This window comes from Argentina anserina, chromosome 6 (assembly GCF_933775445.1).
Source record: "Argentina anserina chromosome 6, drPotAnse1.1, whole genome shotgun sequence".
Classification (NCBI taxonomy): Eukaryota; Viridiplantae; Streptophyta; class Magnoliopsida; order Rosales; family Rosaceae; genus Argentina; species Argentina anserina.
Genome location: NC_065877.1, coordinates 28,594,025 through 28,613,989, shown reverse-complemented (window position 1 = coordinate 28,613,989; position 19,965 = coordinate 28,594,025). Strand labels below are relative to the sequence as shown.

The 19,965-nt window shown below is 38.3% G+C and overlaps 4 protein-coding genes across 4 annotated transcripts; 3 read left to right on the top strand and 1 right to left on the bottom strand.

The window, feature by feature from the left end:
- The first annotated feature begins 1,337 nt into the window (after positions 1–1,337).
- Positions 1,338–7,164, top strand: LOC126797610 (7-dehydrocholesterol reductase). The gene is made up of 13 exons (XM_050524272.1): positions 1,338–1,572; positions 2,029–2,251; positions 2,559–2,614; positions 3,143–3,245; positions 3,338–3,403; positions 3,618–3,731; positions 4,692–4,818; positions 5,197–5,297; positions 5,794–5,919; positions 6,009–6,073; positions 6,309–6,390; positions 6,477–6,559; positions 6,822–7,164. Exons 1-13 carry the CDS (start codon positions 1,481–1,483, stop codon positions 6,886–6,888), a joined length of 1,305 nt encoding a protein of 434 aa, XP_050380229.1. The 5' UTR covers positions 1,338–1,480; the 3' UTR covers positions 6,889–7,164.
- A 509-nt stretch (positions 7,165–7,673) lies between these two features.
- LOC126797609 (uncharacterized) lies at positions 7,674–9,538 on the top strand. The gene has a single exon (XM_050524271.1). The coding sequence runs from the start codon at positions 7,780–7,782 to the stop codon at positions 9,259–9,261; it is 1,482 nt and encodes a 493-aa protein (XP_050380228.1). The 5' UTR covers positions 7,674–7,779; the 3' UTR covers positions 9,262–9,538.
- Positions 9,539–10,642: 1,104 nt separating this feature from the next.
- Positions 10,643–12,511, top strand: LOC126797611 (uncharacterized). Its single transcript, XM_050524273.1, has 3 exons — positions 10,643–10,779; positions 11,175–11,327; positions 11,981–12,511. Exons 2-3 carry the CDS (start codon positions 11,180–11,182, stop codon positions 12,241–12,243), a joined length of 411 nt encoding a protein of 136 aa, XP_050380230.1. The 5' UTR covers positions 10,643–10,779; positions 11,175–11,179; the 3' UTR covers positions 12,244–12,511.
- A 1,122-nt stretch (positions 12,512–13,633) lies between these two features.
- On the bottom strand, positions 13,634–19,236 carry LOC126801217 (V-type proton ATPase catalytic subunit A). The gene is made up of 20 exons (XM_050528695.1): positions 19,009–19,236; positions 18,368–18,494; positions 18,164–18,219; positions 18,026–18,082; positions 17,727–17,838; positions 17,610–17,647; positions 17,383–17,484; positions 16,865–16,921; positions 16,690–16,761; positions 16,511–16,612; positions 16,347–16,409; positions 16,116–16,248; positions 15,761–15,867; positions 15,454–15,648; positions 15,150–15,236; positions 14,938–15,042; positions 14,583–14,680; positions 14,399–14,477; positions 14,133–14,221; positions 13,634–14,047 (listed from the first exon to the last, which is right to left on the bottom strand). Exons 1-20 carry the CDS (start codon positions 19,084–19,086, stop codon positions 13,933–13,935), a joined length of 1,872 nt encoding a protein of 623 aa, XP_050384652.1. The 5' UTR covers positions 19,087–19,236; the 3' UTR covers positions 13,634–13,932.
- Between the last annotated feature and the right edge of the window lie 729 nt (positions 19,237–19,965).

Sequence of the window (19,965 nt, the reverse complement as noted above, 5' to 3'; positions counted from 1 at the left end):
CGCCAAATTTCCATGGATTTGGACATCACTTTGCTTCTTCTAATTTCATTGTAAAATATTGAAGGTGCAACGCAAGATTCACGATGGTCAATGCACACCCCCCGCACTAGCTAAACCAAATGTATACAAATATGATTGCTCTAGCTAGCTAGGTACACAAAGTTATCCATTAGCTCATAAAACTGTGGTCGATGTTCGATATGTTCATCATCGAATATCGGTTTCGAAGGTTTTCAATTCACTGGAACAATCCCTTATTATGAGAAGCTAGCTATATATTACAATGTCAGACAACTTCACACTCCGGTACAAACTCAAACACTTACCCACATCAACGGATCAACCAGTACCGATCGATATGCTATAAGCCTAAGCTCCAACTGCATATATATGCAGGCATGCAACTCATTCCAGTAACTGCCTCCGCTGTCGATCTTTACTTAGAAGAAGCAACGTACATTTTGCCACAAGAGTTTCTTCTGAAGTTATGAGGACTTGTAAATAACCTGCCCTAGCTAGCTAGCTTGATCCAGAATGGCAACATGCGCGTCGTGCTTAAGGTGTATTGCTAGCTCTGCACGAATGACATATATATTGCTATCTCGTACTAAGAAACAAAGCTAGATGGGTTAATAGCCGCTCTATATATAGTCTATAGTGTAGAGTAATAGAGGAACGCAGAGATTATTTTAAGAGAAAGAACATACGATACTGTGTACCACACTGTCGGCTACAGCTTGAAGTTACCAACACTTCAATAATTGGTGGTGCATGTCAAGCTATGGCACTCATTTGATACATATTGAGAATGTGTTGGATAACTTTAATTTGAACGATATAATAACAAAGTAGACGATTAACTATACATCGTATTGATTGTCTATGCCCGTAAATCCGTAATCACTCGTCTCAATCTCTTATAAATTTGAGATAATTAATTAGATGATGATAAACAGTCTCCCTATTCCAAATTAAAAGGGTCAAAAATGACTAAATGAGGATTATGTAAGTGAAACTATTTCTTTTCTCTTTTAGATTAAGATGAAACTAGAAGTGAAACTTACAAGAATTCGTACTTGGTAGTAATGCCTAGAACATATCTCTGATTCTCTGTAAACTTTTCTCCTTCTTCACTCCTCTGCTCCTTCCTGGTGAATCACCATAGATACAAAAACTGAAGGAAAGATTCTCCTTCTGATGGACCAGACTGCCGCAACTGTCTCAACTTGTAAAGCTGAACGCACTTTTAATAGTAGCACATGTGACGTGGTCTCACGTGCGGCTGGTGCTTGGCCTCTAATAATATCCAACCCATAATCCAACGAGGATGTTACAAAACAAAAGCACTTGGAAGACTTTGAATGGTACCACAAAAGCCAAGTCTTCTTCTCAAGTGAGTGAGGGAGTTCTTAGATTCATTCACACTCACAACAACGCCGTAGTTCAGCAGTCCAGAATTCTCAAACCCAATTCTGAAACAATGGTGGAGAGCAAGACTGTACACTCGCCATTGGTGACTTATGCCTCTATGCTCTCACTTCTTACTCTCTGCCCTCCATTTGTGATTCTACTGTAAGCTCATCTCTGTTTCTCTCTGTATCAATCGTGGGTTTGCTTTTGATCCTATAAAGATTCAATTTTTGGCATGTTAAAATGGGTTTGCTGGGATTGAATGATCGTGGGGAATAATGGGTTCGTGTTGTTTTTTTGGTTTGGTGAAAGAAATACAAATCTCACATGCTTAAAGATTGGATTTTTTATGTTTTGAGAGAAAGAAAAGTGAGAGATTGTTGCTTTTATGATTATTGAAAGCCTTGAAATTGAGTATGAAGTTTGTATTTCATGCAGATCCATTGAGAAGTTGATGGCTTTTTTTTCATTTTATTGTTGTTTCCGAATGCTTTGTTTGGTTGATGAGGATACTGGCAAAGAATTAGACTTGAACTTCAAAGTTTTGTCCTTCGATTAGTTGTTGACTCTGGAAAGAAGTAATGACATGCTGATCGGTATTTTCTTTATGTAATGCAGATGGTATACAATGGTACATGCTGATGGCTCTCTTTTCCAAACTTGGGAGTACTTGAGAGAAAACGGTCTGCAAGGTTTTATTGACATATGGCCAAGACCTACTGCCATTGCCTGGAAAATCATTGCATGTTATGGCGCTTTTGAGGCTGCACTTCAGCTACTTTTACCTGGTAAAAGGGTCGAGGGACCAATATCTCCAGCTGGGAATCGGCCTGTCTACAAGGTACTGGATACTTCATTAATTTTCAAAACTGCTTTGCGAATCTGATTAAAACTTAAAAGTATAAGGATTTACATAGAATGCCCTTTTACTTGATTTTGGCTCTATACAAGCGAGTAGATTTTAAAAGATTTAACTCATGGTCTTGTTTGTTGGTTTATTTTTTTTAACTTAAACTAATAGTCAGTTTTTACGTTTGAGCTTTCTGGATACGAGCAAACTTCAGCCATTTGTTGGTTACTAAACTTCTGCTCATTTGCATATGTACGTTCTAAATTTCTTATTCTAATGTAACCTATGTATTTTGCAGGCAAATGGAATGGCAGCATACTTTGTGACATTGACTACATACCTTGGCCTTTGGTGGTACATACTTTCTGCACCAAATCAGTGTTCCTTTTTTGTATAATATTCTCTGGCCTTGAATCTGTCTTTAGAGGGATGTGTTAGTCTTAATTCAGGTGCTGATGTGAGCAGTCTTTCTTACTTTTTACTTAATTTTCTCCATATCTTTGGTGGGATTGATTTAGACACTGACATGTTGGCCATTATTTTGCCCATAGCATGGGATTCATTATATTTCTATCTACCTTGTCATGTTCAAATCCTTCCCTGATAAGTTTATCTGTTGCTTTTTAGAATGTGTTCATGCTAAACTGAAGTTTTTCATTTTCTCAGTGTCCTTGGTGAAATTTATGTTTCAAAGTTTACAACTCTTTGACTGTAGCTTTTGTTTAGTGCCTGGTGGCTTGCACTCAATACTTTGAGTTTTAGCGTTTCTGTTGGTTTATTTTTTTATAGCATGTCTTTACAATAATTTTCCCAAAGTTCTGCTAAATGTAACTTTCCAACTTTTTTCACAGTGCATTTGGTTCTTTTCCTATGTTCTTTCAGGTTTGGGATATTCAATCCTACAATTGTGTATGACCATTTGGGAGAAATATTTTCAGCCCTCATCTTTGGAAGTTTGGTGTTTTGTGTTCTCCTGTACATAAAAGTGAGATTTTTTGATTTCATTGAAATATAAGTTCTACTTACTTGCAACCTAAGAGTTTATTTGCCTGATACAAATGTTTTCTTGTATACAAGGGTCACTTGGCACCATCTTCCGCAGATTCTGGCTCTTCGGGGAATGTTATAATTGATTTTTACTGGGTGAGTATTGTTTATAAGTTGTGACCTTATCGAGTTGTTTACTTTTGTATAGAAATGAAATACTGAGTTTGCGAAAATTGAAAATGCAATGGAAGCAAGAAAAAAAGAATTAAGTCTAATTTGTTTTCATGTTGACCAGTAACAAAAAAATAGTTTGTAACTCTCTATTATCGCCTCGTCTAAACCTGCAATATTGCCTTTACCTTTTTTTTAGGGCATGGAGTTGTATCCTCGAATTGGTAAAAACTTTGACATCAAAGTCTTCACAAACTGTAGATTTGGAATGATGTCCTGGGCTGTTCTTGCTGTGACTTATTCCATAAAGCAGGTAAATCTTATTTGATATTAGCTTTCTTTTCACCCTTGTAATTAAGTTCTGATTTCACTTTAGTGCTCATAGTTATAATATCGCTAGAATTACAAGTCACCCTTGATCACCAAGGCAGATAACATATGTAAACTAAAGTGTAAGGGGCCATGATGAAGAGTAGACTTGCATTATTTTAGTAAACAATGTGATGAAAATTGTAAATTAGGATTAGGTTGATAGTTAGTGCCTGCATATGCATAGAAGACTAGTGTTGAATCAAGCATAATTAATGTGGTGATATTTGTTTGTATGTGGTAGCTTAGATGACTTGGTACATTTAGTTTTTTATTGGACAGTTGCAAACTGTCAACGTGTATCCTTTTCTTTATGGACCTCTAGTAAAATGTGGCTACAGAGGATTTAGAACTGTCAGTTGGAGCTTGAAAAGTGGGATATATAGTTGGTAATTTTATAAAAAGAAAAGGAAAAAAAAGAGAGGAAGTCTCCCTTTTCATTTTTGTGACGATTTACCATGGTAAAAGGTTGGGTTATTTTTCTATAAAAATCATAACACTCCAGGGAGAACAAGTTTGCTAGGTGTCAGTTAAGTGGTTATTTTTATGTTCTATATCATGGGGGATTCATGGGCAGATGTAAAGTTGTTATGTGTATAAAAGGGCTACCCCATACACATTGAGTCTTTAATTTCATCCACCTAAGTTCAAGCAGTGTAGTTTGCTGTAAATAACCACACATAAGTACTTGGTCAATGGACAATCTTCTCCGTCCATACATATAACTCCCAAGTATCTTGTCCTAGTGTAGTTTGCTGTCACCATGGAGGAGGCATATGTTCATTCTTTTTAATTTGTAAGCCAATCAAAAGAAGAATAATTTCCTATTTTCTAAGATGTTTGAGGTATGGCTTAGGATATACTGTCATAATTCTTCTATGTTTGACACTTTTTTTTTTACCAGTATGAGATGAATGGGAGAGTAGCTGATTCAATGCTTGTTAATACTATACTTATGCTGGTGTATGTCACAAAATTCTTCTGGTGGGAGGCTGGATACTGGAATACAATGGATATTGCACATGATCGAGGTTCGCATGTGCTTTACTTGTCAATTCTTGTCTGGTTGATTGGTTCAAACAGCCTTTGCATCTTAGCATGTCCTGCTTTATGTGTAAATCTAGACACAAATCTAAACTCCAATAAGGAGATGGGATACATGTATACGCATCTGAGTACTTATAAGATTATGTGCATTCCTAATTTTTCTCAATATGTCGACAAAGAAACATCTTCCTTACCCAATATGTGCTTTTTGGTGCATCCGTTTCTTCAGTAGCACATTTGTGATTAATAGCATCTAAGATAACTGACTATAGTAACAAATTTCACTGAATCGTGGTTTTGTCATTCTTCAATCAGTTCAATTCATACTTCATCTCACTTTTGAGTTGTTTCGTCTTTGGCAGCGGGATTTTATATTTGCTGGGGTTGTCTGGTCTGGGTACCATCTATATATACCTCTCCTGGCATGTACTTGGTCAATCATCCTGTTAATCTTGGCACTCAGGTATGACAGCATCATTAGTAATAGAGATTTCAGTACCTTCTGATTCCTGAATTTATCATGATTAAAACCTTTCTCCCATATTATATGGGCATGTACATTTTCTATGCATTCTCCAAATTGTAAAAATAGACAAGACTCCTTGAGCATAGAAACAAAAGGACCAGAACTTTGGTTACTATGTTCATTGTTTAGATTAACTTTTTGACTTGTGACATGGACAATTTCAGTTTTTTTTTTTAAATATGGTTTCATTGCATCATGGATCTTGTCTTTATATGGGATAACTAGTGAAAATAATGCTACAGCTTTGGTAATTTAATAAATTTGCATTATAGTGAAACAAGAAAATTCACACACCAAGTTAGGATCCATGTAAAATTTCTATTTTCCAAGTTGGATGAATTCTTCAGAGTTGATTCACATACGCCTCTATTCTTCCTTATCTCTTCCAGTCAGCATTTGTCACATTTATAATGATTGAAGTCACATTTTTCAGCTAGCACTTCTTATTTTGGCTGCGGGAATTCTCTGCATATACATCAACTATGATTGCGACAGGCAAAGGCAAGAATTTCGCAGAACAAATGGAAAATGTCTAGTCTGGGGGAGAGCTCCATCAAAGGTTTTTGGTCTCCTGAAACCTTGTATATGTTTTTGTTTACAACTTGAGATATATTGGCTGACGAAAGAGATGTGACTTTTCAATATCAGATAGTCGCTTCATACACTACACAATCTGGGGAAACAAAGACAAGCCTTCTCTTGACCTCAGGATGGTGAGAATTTGTTTTTTCTCATGTGAATACGAGATCATGCACAACTGCACATGCTTAGTGTTACTGCTTAATGTTGCAACTGGTAGGAGTGAGTTGAAGCATGTTTTGTTAGATTGCATCTCATATGTTCACGTTTGTGTATTTCATTTCATGACATATGCAAGTATTTTAAATAAAGAGAGAAGCTGGCGGTTTTAGCTAAAGTGAGCGCTGTCTTTTGTTGCTGTCTCTGCAGGTGGGGTTTGTCTCGCCATTTCCATTATGTGCCAGAAATATCAGCTGCCTTTTTCTGGACTGTTCCAGCTCTTTTCAATCATGTACTGATTTAGTGTTTGTTTATTTATTATTTAAAACTTGAATGGGAGAGAACAAGTTGCTGAATTTTTTTTGTCTTTGCTTGTAGTTTCTACCCTACTTCTATGTGGTGTTTCTTACAATCCTTCTATTAGACCGGGCAAAAAGGGATGATGATCGATGTCGATCCAAGTAAGCAGATGCCAATTCTTGTTTATACACACACACACACACACACACACACTTTCTTTGCCATAAATTTAATGTTATTAAACTGGTCCATGAAGTTTCAACACCCTGAGCATTTGGGTTTTTTCTTTATAATCAAATAATTACTGTATCTGGAAATATAGACACCAATAAAATATGAAAAGTGCTATTTGCAATTTTGCTGAAAATTTCTGGAGCATTTTATGTAATGCTGAATGAATTTGAAATTTTTTTCTTCTTGCAGGTATGGGAAATACTGGAAATTATATTGCCAGAAGGTATCTTACAGAGTCGTTCCTGGAATTTACTGAAGAGTCTTCTGGTACGCATCAAATGGTGCTCTGCTTTGAACTTGCCCTTGTTATTCATAGCCCATTTGGTAACTGAGAATGCTATCAGTCCCCTCCAACTTATTGCTCTTGCTAAGCCTCCCTTGGTAATGTATACGTTCTGATGCGTTATGATAATAGTCTCATAGACTGACCAAAAACATCTTGGTTTTGTTATTCCTATATGCTTTTGGTTGGCTTCTTAAATTTTTCACAATGTTCCGGTGAAGGGATATAGAAGAGGATACATTTTTGGTCCGTCACTTGTACATTAATATGGCTTGAGTCTTTCCTCAGTATAGGAAAAACTCTTTACTACCGGTTTTGGCCAGGGTTTGAGCAGAAATTGGTGGAACTCCATGGGAGTTTCATCATTGGGAGGCCGATTTTTGATCAGCCTCTAACGATATGAGATTGGTATATGGTTTTATGAGCAATGCGCAGGGAACTAGTTTTGTATGTAAAGCAACTCACAGAAAAGAGGGAAGCGTCTACGATTAGTGGCACTATGTCGATGCACCATAAAGTTTTGGAGGAAGGCATATCTAGTTAACCCCAAAGCACTCGATTCTACTAAAATACCTTGTAGAATACTACAAAAGACCGTTATTGCATCCAAAAGCTCGGAAGGTATTAACATGCTCTAACCCGCTAGGCGGGTATTAAAAGGTGCTTCTAATGCGCTATTATTACTTTTTTTTTATTTCCAAAAATATCAAGGCAGCCCTCCGGGTCGGGTTGAAGCCCAAATTGGATCCGAGTGAACAGACTCGTCTGTTTAAAGTCAAAACCCTGAACCCAAACAACTAGCCTCTCTTTTGTATCTCTTCCCTCTCTTAAACCCTAAACCTCTCTCTCCCTCTCTCCGCCTCCATGGCCGCCGCCGCCGCCTCGCCTCCATCTTCCTCCACCACCAAATCCACCGCCCGAAACGCCGTCACCGCCCTCCTGAAATGGCGCGACTCCAAAAACCCATCCAAACTCGACCTCCTCGGCTCCGGCGACGACGAGCTCCTCTACCTCGTCGTCACCCTCAAGAAAATCCCAGCCAAGGCCCGCGTCAACGCCTACAAGATCCCCCTCCCGACTCCCCTCCACTCCCGCGCCACCGAGTTCTGCCTCATCTACGACGACCGCCCCAAGTCCAAGCTCTCCAAGCCCCTAATTCAGGCCAAGATCAAAGCCGACAATCTCCCCGTCGTCAAGATACTCAAGTACACCAAGCTCAAGTCTGACTTCAAGGCTTTCGAGTCGAAAAGGAAGCTGCTCAACTCGTATGACATGTTCCTGGCCGACAAGCAGATCCTGCCGCTGCTGCCGAGGCTGCTGGGGAAGCATTTCTTCAAGACCAAGAGGATTCCGGTGCCGCTGGACCTGCTGAAGAAGAATTGGAAGGACCAGGTTGACAGGATTTGCGCCTCCGCGCTGATGTTCTTGAGCACAGGGACTTGTAGTGTGGTGAGGGTGGCGAGGACGTCGATGAGTGAGGAGGAGATTGTGGAGAACGTGGTTAAGGCGATCGAGGGGGTTGTGGAGGTTGTGCCGGGGGGCTGGGGCGGCGTGAGGTCGCTGCATTTGAAGATGTTGGAGTCGATTGCGCTTCCCGTGTATCAGACTCTGCCGGACGAGGGGGTGAAGGTTGAGGGGGGAGAGAAGGCTGTGGAGGTTGCGAAGGCGGAGGAGAGTAAGGAATTGAAGAAGAAGAAGGGGATGATTCGGGAAATGAGGAATTTGGATGAGGTGGTTGATGGGGAGAAATCGGGGAAGGATAATGCGAATGAGAATGAGAAATTGGGTAGTAGTGGTGAGTTGAAGAAGGCAAAGAGGAAGAAGGAAAATGCTGTGGATGAGTCTTCTGTTGGTAAAGCTAGTGAGAGTGATCAAATCGAGAGTGGTGAGTTGAGGAAGTCGAAGAGGAACAAGGAGAAGGATGCTGGTGAGTCTAAGATGTCAAAGGAACTGATGGGGAAGTCAGCTAAGCTGGTAGCTGAAAAAGTGGAAATTGCCGAGAAGCGTACGAGGAAGGTGGCTAATCCTAAGTCGGGTGAAGTTGGTGAGAAACAGTTGAAAAGGGTGGTTAAGGCGAAAGATGATGTTGCATTGAATCTGGAGAAACCGTTGAAGAAGGCAAGTAAGGGTAAAGATGATGCTGTTGGCGTTGTGAAGAATAAGAGAGATGTGTTGTCTGCGAAAGACAAGAAAAAAGATGTTACAAAGAAGAAAGTAGAAGAGTTGTCAGGCAAAGGTGGAGAGGCTGTAGCAAAGAAGGAGAAGAGGAAGAGTGAGCCTGTGCAGTTGAAGAGTGAGGAAGTGAATCTCAAGAAAGCTAAGAGAAGTAAGAAGGGAGCACAGTAGTTCAACTTAGCAGGCCACAGGCGGTGGACGCTCTTTGGACTGAGAGTCTATATATCAAAGCAAGTATTGTTGTCCATTTGAGTCTGTCTGGCATAAATTTTGATTGTTCCGCTTTTCATTATCTGCTGAAGTTATGGCATGTGTTGTTTGTTATATTACATTGCCTATTTATATCGAAACTATGGAGATCATACAGAATGGTTGGGTATCATTGTGGTTTTCTACATGTCTATTTGAATTGAATTTACATCCTGTCACATTAACTAGTTGTTTCCAATTTTTTTTCTTGAGCTAAAATGGTGTTAACAAATAACTTTGGAGGCTGCACTTCAGCTGCTTTTACCTGCTTTCTGGCTGGGAATCGGCCTTGTGCAGGTATTGGACATTGATGTGTCAAAACTGCTTTGCCAAACTGTAGATTCCAGCCTGTTCAATTCATGGTATTGTTTGAATCTTTTCTTGTGGAATTGTTGATATAACTCGGGTTTTAGTTATCTGATTACAATCAAAATTCTGTTGTTGGGTATCATAGTTTCGTATGTATATCCTAAATTTCTTGTTCTAATGTAACCTGTTTATTCTGCTGGCAAATTTGTGACATTGACTACATACCTTGGCCTTTGGTGGTACACACTTTCTCCACCAATTCAGTGTTCCTTTTTTTTTTTTTTTTTTTGTAGATTACTCTGGTCTCTGGAGCCTTGAATTTGTCTTAGGAGGGGCGTGTTAGTATTCGGATGTGATATGATAGTAGTCTCATAGGCTGACCCAAAAAATTCATAATTTTGTGATTCTGATGTTGTGCTTTTGGTCTCCAATTGTTTATACACTGCTACCATGAGTAAGTTTTGGTCTGTAAAAGCCATACTAGTCTTTCTTGTGTATAAATCTTGGGCAGGGTTTGAGCAGAGATTGGTGGAACAATATGAGAGTTTCATCACTGTGATGCCGATTTTTGATAAGCCTCTCTGACCAGTATGAGATCGCTAATGGTTATATGAACAATGCTCGGGAAATTAGTTTTGTATATAAAGCAAGTCACAGATAGAGGGAAGCATCTTCCCACAATGTTCAGAGTTCTAAATAAAATGACATTGGAAAACGGCATATATATGGTTAACGCAAGCTATAGTTCAAATAAAAAATTAACCTGAACACACCTGCTATCAATACAGTCATGCCTGAAATTGTAATTACGAATTTCTACCATCATCTATGAAAGTAAGGTACTTGAGATTCTAAAAAGCACTTATTTTGAAGCAAAAATACAGAATAAACTTTATTTTAGGGCATCAACAATTACAAAAGAAAAACATACACACGAGCTAAAAACATACTTATTTTTACTTTTTATCTGAAAAGAAAAACACCAAAGGGGCTAAAATTGTAATTTGCTTACAAATACAAGGAATTGAACCCAAATTGGTACCCAATATTTCAATCATGGAATGTTGAAACCTGAAGAGCGAGTCTGTTTGGTTAAATTCGGAAGCAAGTGAGCACCTGTTCCGCTTCGAGGTAACGTTTCTAGGGTTCCTTGCTCTGAAGAATCTGGTGATTTTCTTTCTGTGAGTGTTGTTATGTATATCAATGATTTGAATACTTCAAAAGGTTGAATTTATAGCATGGATGGTATTTAATTGAAAGATTGTGTTTGTGGTTCATTCAATTGGCCTCAGATTAATGGTAAAGTTGAAACCTTGCTGCAAACCCAGTGATCTAGGAATAGGGTTTTTGAGTTCAATGTTGATTGATCCGGGTCCAGCAATTAACTTTCTGAGATGGGTTTACTAGCTAGCTGCATAGTCATTATCAGTTTGCCCTCTTTGTCATTGATGAACTAGCTGCATTTTTCTGATGTGGGTTTGATGATTTGTGAGTATGTGATTAATGGATTGAGTCTTGTTTGACAGGGAAAATGTCGGCCTACGAGAATGTCGTTGGTGGGAAGCTCAAGCTTAAGGGGAAGGCTCTGGATGTGAAGGCTGCTGGGATTAAGAAGAAAAAGAAACATAAGAAACATCAGGAGCAATTGTCTCTTGTGACCGACAAGGAGCTTGCAGCTGGTAGGTTGTCCTGATGGTTCTGTTTGATGCAAGTTTTTAAAGTTTGATTAAACTGTCTTCTTTCTTATATTTACTGTCCTGCAAATTCAGAACAATGGGGAACTTAGATCTCTGGTTTAGTATATTCCACCTATAGTGTGATGAACAGGAGTACAGGACAGATGCTTTCTTCTTCTTTTTTTATTTTCAATTTGCCAAATTTACTTGGGTGTTGTGGCTTGAATATGCTTTCTGCAGTCATCAGTAGCCTCCATTGCTACTGAAATAGTTACCTACAACCTTTCAAACTGTTCTTTAGTTTCATTATGAATTAAAAACTGTTCTTTCTTGTTATGGAAAAGTTTATCCAGAAACAAAAGCTGATGGTTTTTTTGGTAAGCAATATTGTAATGATGTTTAATTTTGCTTCCTTATCGTCATGCCATCTAGTAATATTTGACAAAATATATCTATTATCTCTAGGGACCCTTACCTCTACAATACTTAGGATGACAGTTCCGTTAATTTGGTCAAAATTATGTGCAAGCAGTGTCTTGCATCATGTAAGAGCTAATGCAGCAACAAAATTCTTTGCTATTTTTGTTGTTGTTGACATTCCCATTTTCATTTCAGTTGGCATTCCTTGTCTTGAGTTTTATCGGTGTTTGGTATAGGTGGAAGTACAGAAGAGTTGACCAATCCTGATGAGGAAGATATGAATGATGACAACAAATCTAGAGAGGATAGAAAGGGTGCTAGTTATGATGAGTATCTCACACCTGCAGAGAGACGATATATAGAACAGAGAGAGCAAATTGATAATCACAAGTTGGCCAAGACAGCTAATAAATCACACCGTGACAGAATTCAAGACTTCAATCAGTATCTAGCAAACATGAGTGAGCATTATGACATTCCTAAAGTTGGTCCTGGCTAATTCGACTCGATCTATGATTATGAACAACAAAAGACCACCTGTTGCATCTGTCATTACGAAAGTTTTTCTTTCTGCGGACATCAAATTTTGTTTTATATTGTATTTGGTAGTTTTCGCCTGATTATATGTAGATTGCTAATGACATGTATTTGCAACCTTGTTATTGTACTTGTTGTGTATCAGTACTAGAGCTCTTCTGATGTTTCAACGCCTCTTTCATATCTCCATTTAAATGTTGATGAAAGTAGTAAACTGGTTTTGTAGTAGATATTCTGTTCCAGGTTCATATTTGACAATGCCAGTTTCAGTATGAATCCACCAATCCAGTTTTTCTTGCATACATATCTGACCTTTCTAGTGATTTAAGTAATGAGGGTCTGAGGTAGATGGTCTTGATTTAAGTAATGAGTGACCTTTCTTGCATGTTGCACGACTGTTTAGCCCTCCAAGCTGCTGAGAAGTCTTTCCACGCCAACTAACCCTCTAGTTCAATGCACCAAAGCTCTGAAGTTTTGAATTCTGATGATGATTCCCCACTGAGTTCCTAAGGCAGCAGTCACTCGTTCTTTAGACTGATTGGGTTTGGGATCCAGCACTCTCCTGTCAAATCGTCTCTCAGAAGCCACTGATTCATTTACGGAGATGCAAAGTGTTGGTGTCGGAAGGAAGCAAGTTTGTAGCCAGTTCCTTTCAAATGCAAAATTTGACATGGTTGACTTAGGAGAGGTTTTAATTGATGCCTGGAAAATTCAGTCTCATGATTCGGGTGGATGGCTAGAACTTGACAAATGGGAGGAGTCATTTTCCAGGAGAGAGTAGCAGCAAGCAGTCAGCTACTACAGGGGACGACTTTGAGCCACAATGAATGTTTTGATGAGGTTTACCTGAGCAGACATCGATCAGTGGCTCAAAATTTAAAAGCATACCAGATATCTATTACAGCCTGCCCTTTAAGGATGTCACTTGGCAGAAAGAACAACTATGAAGGTAACAAAAATGCAACAAGGCCTCACATTGTTGATTTTTGGTACGTCTATGGTTTCCTGTGGCCCTGCCTGATTCAGTGCTTCATGCATGAAGGTCACTCTGCCCTGGCTCCAAGGACGTCACTTTGCATACACAAAACGCCGCTGTTATTACCAGGATAACAACAGCATATGGTGAAATTGATGGCCCCAAGTATATAATTGCAATATACAACAAAAAATTGATTTTCCAAACATCAATCTAGTACCAACGGTAGTTTTGTATTAAAAGTAGGCTACAGTATGTTGAAAATGCAGGCCTAATATGAGTCCTTATTTTTTCTTTTTGATTTTCCCAATCATTGATTGAACTCTGCAAATTTTCCCATCAATGAATCAAAGATAAAGAAGGGGCAACTCAGATCTATCGGAAATGAAATTTTTTGAATGCCTCTTATTGCTTAAATACACAAGGAATGGAATCTAGTCTCTTATTCTGGGTACAAACCCGAAGGAGATGACGGGAATACATTGATAAAGATTACAACTACACATCCATACTAAAGCAACTACCACATAAGCAAAGCAAAAATGGCGTCACAAAAACCCAACACTGGCTCTTTTTCTTTTCATGCACATCAAAAACCACCGTAACTCCAATCCCCATCATCATGCAGTTTATAACAGCAACTCGAACCATCTATAAATAGTTTGAGACGTTCAATCATCGAGTTTCATCCTCGAGAGCACGGAAGCCACTTGTCAAGTCTTCATGTAGCTTCTTAAATTTTGCTACCAGAGCTTCTTCGCCTTCAGCAGGATCCTCAAATTTTTGAGACCTGCATATCACCAGTAAGGGATTCAACTATTCAAGACATGCTTATGATAAAATATTATTATGTTTGGAATTATGATTATACTTACACAAGGCGGTAAAAAAGATCTCCCATTCGGTGCTTGATTAGACTGTAATTGATCTTTTGACCATCCATACCAGCTGCTCTTTCTACTGCCTGTAAACATTGAGACACATCAAATCAATACCTATTCTAATCAACCATCTTAAACAGTTGCACCTATCTGGGATTAGTTCAGGAAATTTTCCTCTCTTTTTTTCATCACTCATATACACAAGTTAGTCGTACACAATTGTAGGTCACATATAAAAGGATTTGAACAGAATAGTTTACCTGATTTGCCAAATTAAAGAAATGGATGATATTGCGCATCATCCAAACAGACTTGTAGAAGGGGCAGAATTTATCATATCTGTTCACCCATGCAGCAACAGGTAATCGATCATTAATGACAATCATTACCAACCAAAATGTAAAGTATTCATGGATCAAAGAAAAGATTAGATTAGAGACTTACGGAGTAAATGCATTCTGTGCAAGATAATCCTCCCTCAACAGCTTTGCAGTTTCTAATGTGATCTTGTCTCCTTCAGCTAAAGCATCCTTTCCTACAAGCTGCATGAGTACATATAAGCAGTCTTTTAGTTATAGGCCGATCAACAAAACCATATAAAGCTTCTCCATTTTATCTGTCACACAAAGAAAAGAGCTGTGGCATCCTTCAGCCTAAATACCAGTCTGATAAGATGAAGCCCATATGTCAATTATCACCCAAGTCACAAAGTATGTCGTGGGTGCAATTAAGAGCAGCAAACAGACAAATCGAATGGCTAAAACTAGGAAATTTATACTACAATAAGAGAAAAACATACTTGGACAATTTCATTCAAATCATCCTCTCTCTGCAGCACCTCACGTGCCTTTGTCCTGATGTTGATGAAGTCAGAATCAAATTGATCATAGAAACCCTCTAAAGCCTACAAAGTGCACACAGAAACAAGTCAAACAATCGACCAAACAAGTATATATGAATATCAGTAAGACCAACATGGGTGGTTCATAAAAAGAGCAATATGCAACACACCGTTGAGTACTTGGAGTATGAAATAAGCCAGTTCACAGACGGGAAATGCTTCCTCTGAGCAAGTTTCTTGTCCAGACCCCAGAAAACCTGCATTGTCGGATAAAAAGTCATTAATTGGGATACAATTAAGTTGACAGAGAAAAATTAAGAAAAGGTTCTTGGCTGAAAATTGAGAAATAGTTCCAGCATGCCGATTGTATACATGGTTTTAGTTTTTCATCTCAAGTCATCATTGTGCTGGCAAACACTTAGCGGGCATATTAGCTGCCAATTTTCAGGCATGAAAAAAAACCGGAAAATATACCTGGACAATACTTAGGGTTGCAGATGTCACAGGATCTGAGAAATCTCCTCCAGGGGGTGAAACAGCACCAACAATTGTCACACTACCAGTACGCTCTGGTCCACCAAGACATTTTACTTTACCAGCACGTTCATAAAATGACGCTAAACGTGCTGCCAGATAAGCAGGATATCCACTGTCTGCAGGCATTTCTGCCTGTATACAATAACATGACACGCGTCACTAAAGAGATGAGAGATGGACTAATCCAAGAGCATGTCAAGGAAAGAAACACTGCTTAAAATTTAAAAATAAGATAGAGAATTACCAGCCGCCCAGAAATCTCACGCAATGCTTCTGCCCATCTAGATGTTGAATCTGCCATCATACTAACATTGTATCCCATATCTCTAAAATATTCAGCAATAGTGATTCCTGCAAATTTCAGACCCAGGTTAAAAAAATGCAGAGTAATAACTGGGCTCAATCTCATTGCAGAAACCAGTAAAATTCAACAGGAATATAATCTCAACCAGGATTCAGATGGCAAGCAATAAAATAGAACACCAAGAAAGAGCTCAACTCTTCTACAATAAAGCATTTCCATCCATATAGGACACCATCGTCTATATGAACTAGTAATTAGTTACTGATACTTTAGTGAAGACAGCTAAAAGATTCACCAGTATAGATAGAAGCTTCACGAGCAGCCACAGGCATATTAGAAGTGTTGGCAACCAGTGTTGTTCGCTTCATGACAGATTCTTCACGACCATCAGGTAGAGTCATTGTCAATTGAGGGAAATCCATAAGCACCTGGATCATAGATTAAATGATTTGATTAAACCAAGACAACTTGTTCCCAAAAAAAAACATCTAAATGAAAATTATCAAAATCGGTATATATTCCTAACCTCAGCCATTTCATTTCCTCGTTCTCCACAACCAACATAAACCACAGTATCTGAGTTAGAATACTGCAAACAGGCAAAACATCATCCGTTAAGGAGATACACATACAACTTCCAGCATATAAATGGCCACAGTAACTTAGTTTATAATAAGTTAACAAGCATACCTTGGAAAGAGCTTGACTAATAACTGTTTTCCCACAACCAAATGCTCCAGGAATGGCACAAGTTCCACCAAGAACAGAGGGGAAAAGAGCATCAAGAACACGCTGAAATAGGACAAAGATGTCAAAAAACAACTTATCCAAAAGATATACGATTCTATAGAATAAACATTCAAACCTACCTGCCCAGTAAGTAGAGGGGTATCAGCAGCAAGCTTTGATGCGACCGGCCTTGGCGTACGCACAGGCCAACTCTGCAAACATGCAAACAACAATGTAAGATTGCAAACAGAGAGCAAACAACAATGGAAAATTACTGTAAAAGCACAAGCCAGAGAGCTAAAGAGGGTTTAAAACCTGAAGCATAGTAAATTGCTTTTTTACACCTTGAAACTCAAGCTCCAAAACAGTATCCTGCAAATGCAAATAAGAAAAGTCAACACACATTATTAAAACAATTAATCAACAAAATAGTCTTCAAGCTCTTAAACTATAGAACTTTTTTGATATTGCAGAAATAAGACCAAGAAACACAAACCCAAGTGAAAGAAGCCAATGATAATATGCTGCAATGTGACTGATAAAAATTATATGTACATGTACTTGGGAATTTGAATGAGGAACAAACTTTGTTAATATTCCAAATTTTAACGCAAAAGTGAGTTTCACTGTCTTATAGATGTTTGACCATAATTTAAATGGCACCCAGCAAAAAACATGATAGAAATGAAACCCTATACATACGCATGCATGTAGGTGTGTAAACATACTCGAAAAATAGCATTAAAGGCTGATGATGATGGTCCTAATACAAGTTTATGATGATAATTGTAGAACAGGAAAAAAAAAAGGATAAAAAGAAGTCATGATGAAACCTTCAATGAATATTGACCGGCAGGTGCAACGTAAGTAACTTTTCCCATAGCATCTGGAGGAAGCGCCATATGGTGCTGCATCAGAGTATTTTCAAATACAGTCTGCAAAGAAAGAAAAACCCATCAATACAACTTGAAAAAAGAAGAAAGGATATACTTTAGTAGTTTAGTACAATTCACTAGAGAATGTAATTCATAAATCCGAAAATTTATGTTACAAAACTTACAGCATACAAGTCTCCACCAGTTATATGATCACCTTCACCTGCACCCGAGGTTGAAATAAATGTTACAATAATACATTGCTTGTCTCAAAGCAGCTGCAGGTATTTGCATTAAGTTACCGATTTTTTTAGGTTCAAACTCCCAAAGTATATCCTTGTCGAGAGCTGGGACAGAGACACCACGTGGGATATAGACATCACCAGATATTTTTGCAATAGTTTTCAAAGGCCGCTGGCATAATCAAAACCAAATATTAGTAGAGCAATGGTAAGAATAAGAAATTTCATCGAATAAAGTTTATCCAAAATTCTAAAGGTTCTTTTTTTGGGATAAAAGAAACTTAGAATGGCCGGAAAATAAATTATTATTTTTATCAAAACAATATGGGAAAATGTAGCTGCAGAGTAATAGAGCAAACCTGGATTCCGTCAAAAATATTTCCCAATATTCCAGGTCCCAGTTCCACCGATAACGGCTGAAAGATCAAGAGGAAAAGTATTAGCTGATGTTGATTAGATCAAATTAAAAGTGTAAGCAACCAGGATCGCAGACACACCTTGTGTGTACGTAAAACGGGATCATTGACCATCAACCCAGCTGTCTCCTCATAAACTGAAATAAGAAAATAAAATAAAAGATGATTAAACCAAAGACACATATAGCAGCAAATCAGTTCCTTTTTAGTGATATGGAATGAGCAAACAAACATAGATTAATAGATACAAAACAAAAAAGCTCAAGCTCTGAAAAAGCAACTAACCTTGGATTGTGGCAGAATCTCCTTCTAATCGAATAATTTCACCAATCAAATTATCATTTCCAACACGAACAAGCTCGTACATGGCAGCCCCACCCATGCCATCTGCAACGACGACTGGTCCTGAGACCTGTCAACACATTTACTACGATTAGCCAGTAGTAATTCACACAACACCAAAACAAAAACTTCTCCCAACACCACAATTAAACATCACAAACAATAAAAAAAAACCAATGATGACACCAGACATCACACGCATTGACAACATCATCCAATCATTTCACATTTACCAACAAAAATCTCCGAAAATCAAATCGAACTAATTCAGAAACAAAGAATCACAAACACAAGCACTCAATTATACTGCTTAAAGTATTTTTGATATCATAAATTCGATCACTAAATAAAAACAAAATTAGCACACTGATCACAAAACGTCACTACTTCGAATCGATTATCATCCGACCAACATCGAAACAGCTTCTCAATCGTCATCAACACATCACTGATCCATTGACTCCAAAACTCATCACCAGCAAATATAAACACGGATCAAAATTGAATCAAACAAACACACTGAATTGAACCGAAAACCGAATCCGATCCAGTTAAAATTGGAGTAATGGGAGGTAGTGACGTACCTTGCGGACGTAGCCGAACTCGCTCTCCTTCTCGGAGTCCTCAAATGTGGTCAATCGGGAACCGTACACCGCCGGCATTTTTGGCGCGGATCGGAGCGAAGATTCGAGATCTGCGACTCGAGAAAGCTCGGCCAAAACCCTAGGGTTCTTAATCGAATCACACACAGATAAATTAACGGAGGGAGAAATTCACAGAGCCACAGAGAGAGATAGAGGTAGAAAGAGAGCTTTGGTTATGATTATGGAGGTGGTGTGTATATTGGTACCGGTGTAGTACAGTGTTCCTGTGCGGGCGAGTGTACCTGTTGTTTCTTATAGTTGTTCAGTAAGAACCTGCCACATAATCCGGGTCATTTTCTAGAGTTGGATTAATGGTGACGTGGGTGAGATCGGGATGGTAGAATGGCCACTCTTAATCCGCCACGTGTGGGAGTTAGGATGCTTCCGCGAAAGGAGGTCGTTTCTGTAGTGTGCTGGGACGCTGGGACTCTCTCTCTCTTTCTCTCCATGTTTTGGCTGACGAGTAACACACTTGGTACTGTTTTTATTACTTTGGTATTTTTACCCTTAGAGATGTATTTTACCCTCAATTAGAAATTAATATTATCCCTTCATTTTTTCTTCTGATCATAACATACACTCATCAAAGTGGAATGGCTTATATCTACTTGCAATACTCTATATATACGTCACAAATGTTTATATCAATAATAAAATGAATATAATCAATAGTCATTTAAACTCGCCTACACATATAATTATATATAAATCTAACGAGTTGGAACTATATCTATCATAAATAGGTATTTGAAATGTGTATAAAAGTCATTATGATACACGAAATAAATGTAATATATGAAATTTTCATCAAAGAGATATTTCGGTGTGTTTAATAGGGCATTAAGTTAGTAATGAGATTTGTGACAAAGGTGTTTAATAGTAGATTAACAAAAAGAT

Coding starts and splice junctions, on each gene's coding strand:
- LOC126797610 (XM_050524272.1), top strand. CDS start 1,481: ATGGTGGAGAGCAAGACTGTACACTCGCCATTGGTGACTTATGCCTCT. Junction 5,298..5,793: donor CTGTTAATCTTGGCACTCAG/GTATGACAGCAT, acceptor CACATTTTTCAG/CTAGCACTTCTTATTTTGGC. Junction 6,560..6,821: donor GATGATCGATGTCGATCCAA/GTAAGCAGATGC, acceptor TTCTTCTTGCAG/GTATGGGAAATACTGGAAAT.
- LOC126801217 (XM_050528695.1), bottom strand. CDS start 19,086: ATGCCGGCGGTGTACGGTTCCCGATTGACCACATTTGAGGACTCCGAG. Junction 17,485..17,609: donor CTGGTGGAGACTTGTATGCT/GTAAGTTTTGTA, acceptor CTTTCTTTGCAG/ACTGTATTTGAAAATACTCT. Junction 16,410..16,510: donor TTAGTCAAGCTCTTTCCAAG/GTATGCTTGTTA, acceptor GCCTGTTTGCAG/TATTCTAACTCAGATACTGT.
- LOC126797611 (XM_050524273.1), top strand. CDS start 11,180: ATGTCGGCCTACGAGAATGTCGTTGGTGGGAAGCTCAAGCTTAAGGGG. Junction 11,328..11,980: donor CGACAAGGAGCTTGCAGCTG/GTAGGTTGTCCT, acceptor TGTTTGGTATAG/GTGGAAGTACAGAAGAGTTG.
- LOC126797609 (XM_050524271.1), top strand. CDS start 7,780: ATGGCCGCCGCCGCCGCCTCGCCTCCATCTTCCTCCACCACCAAATCC.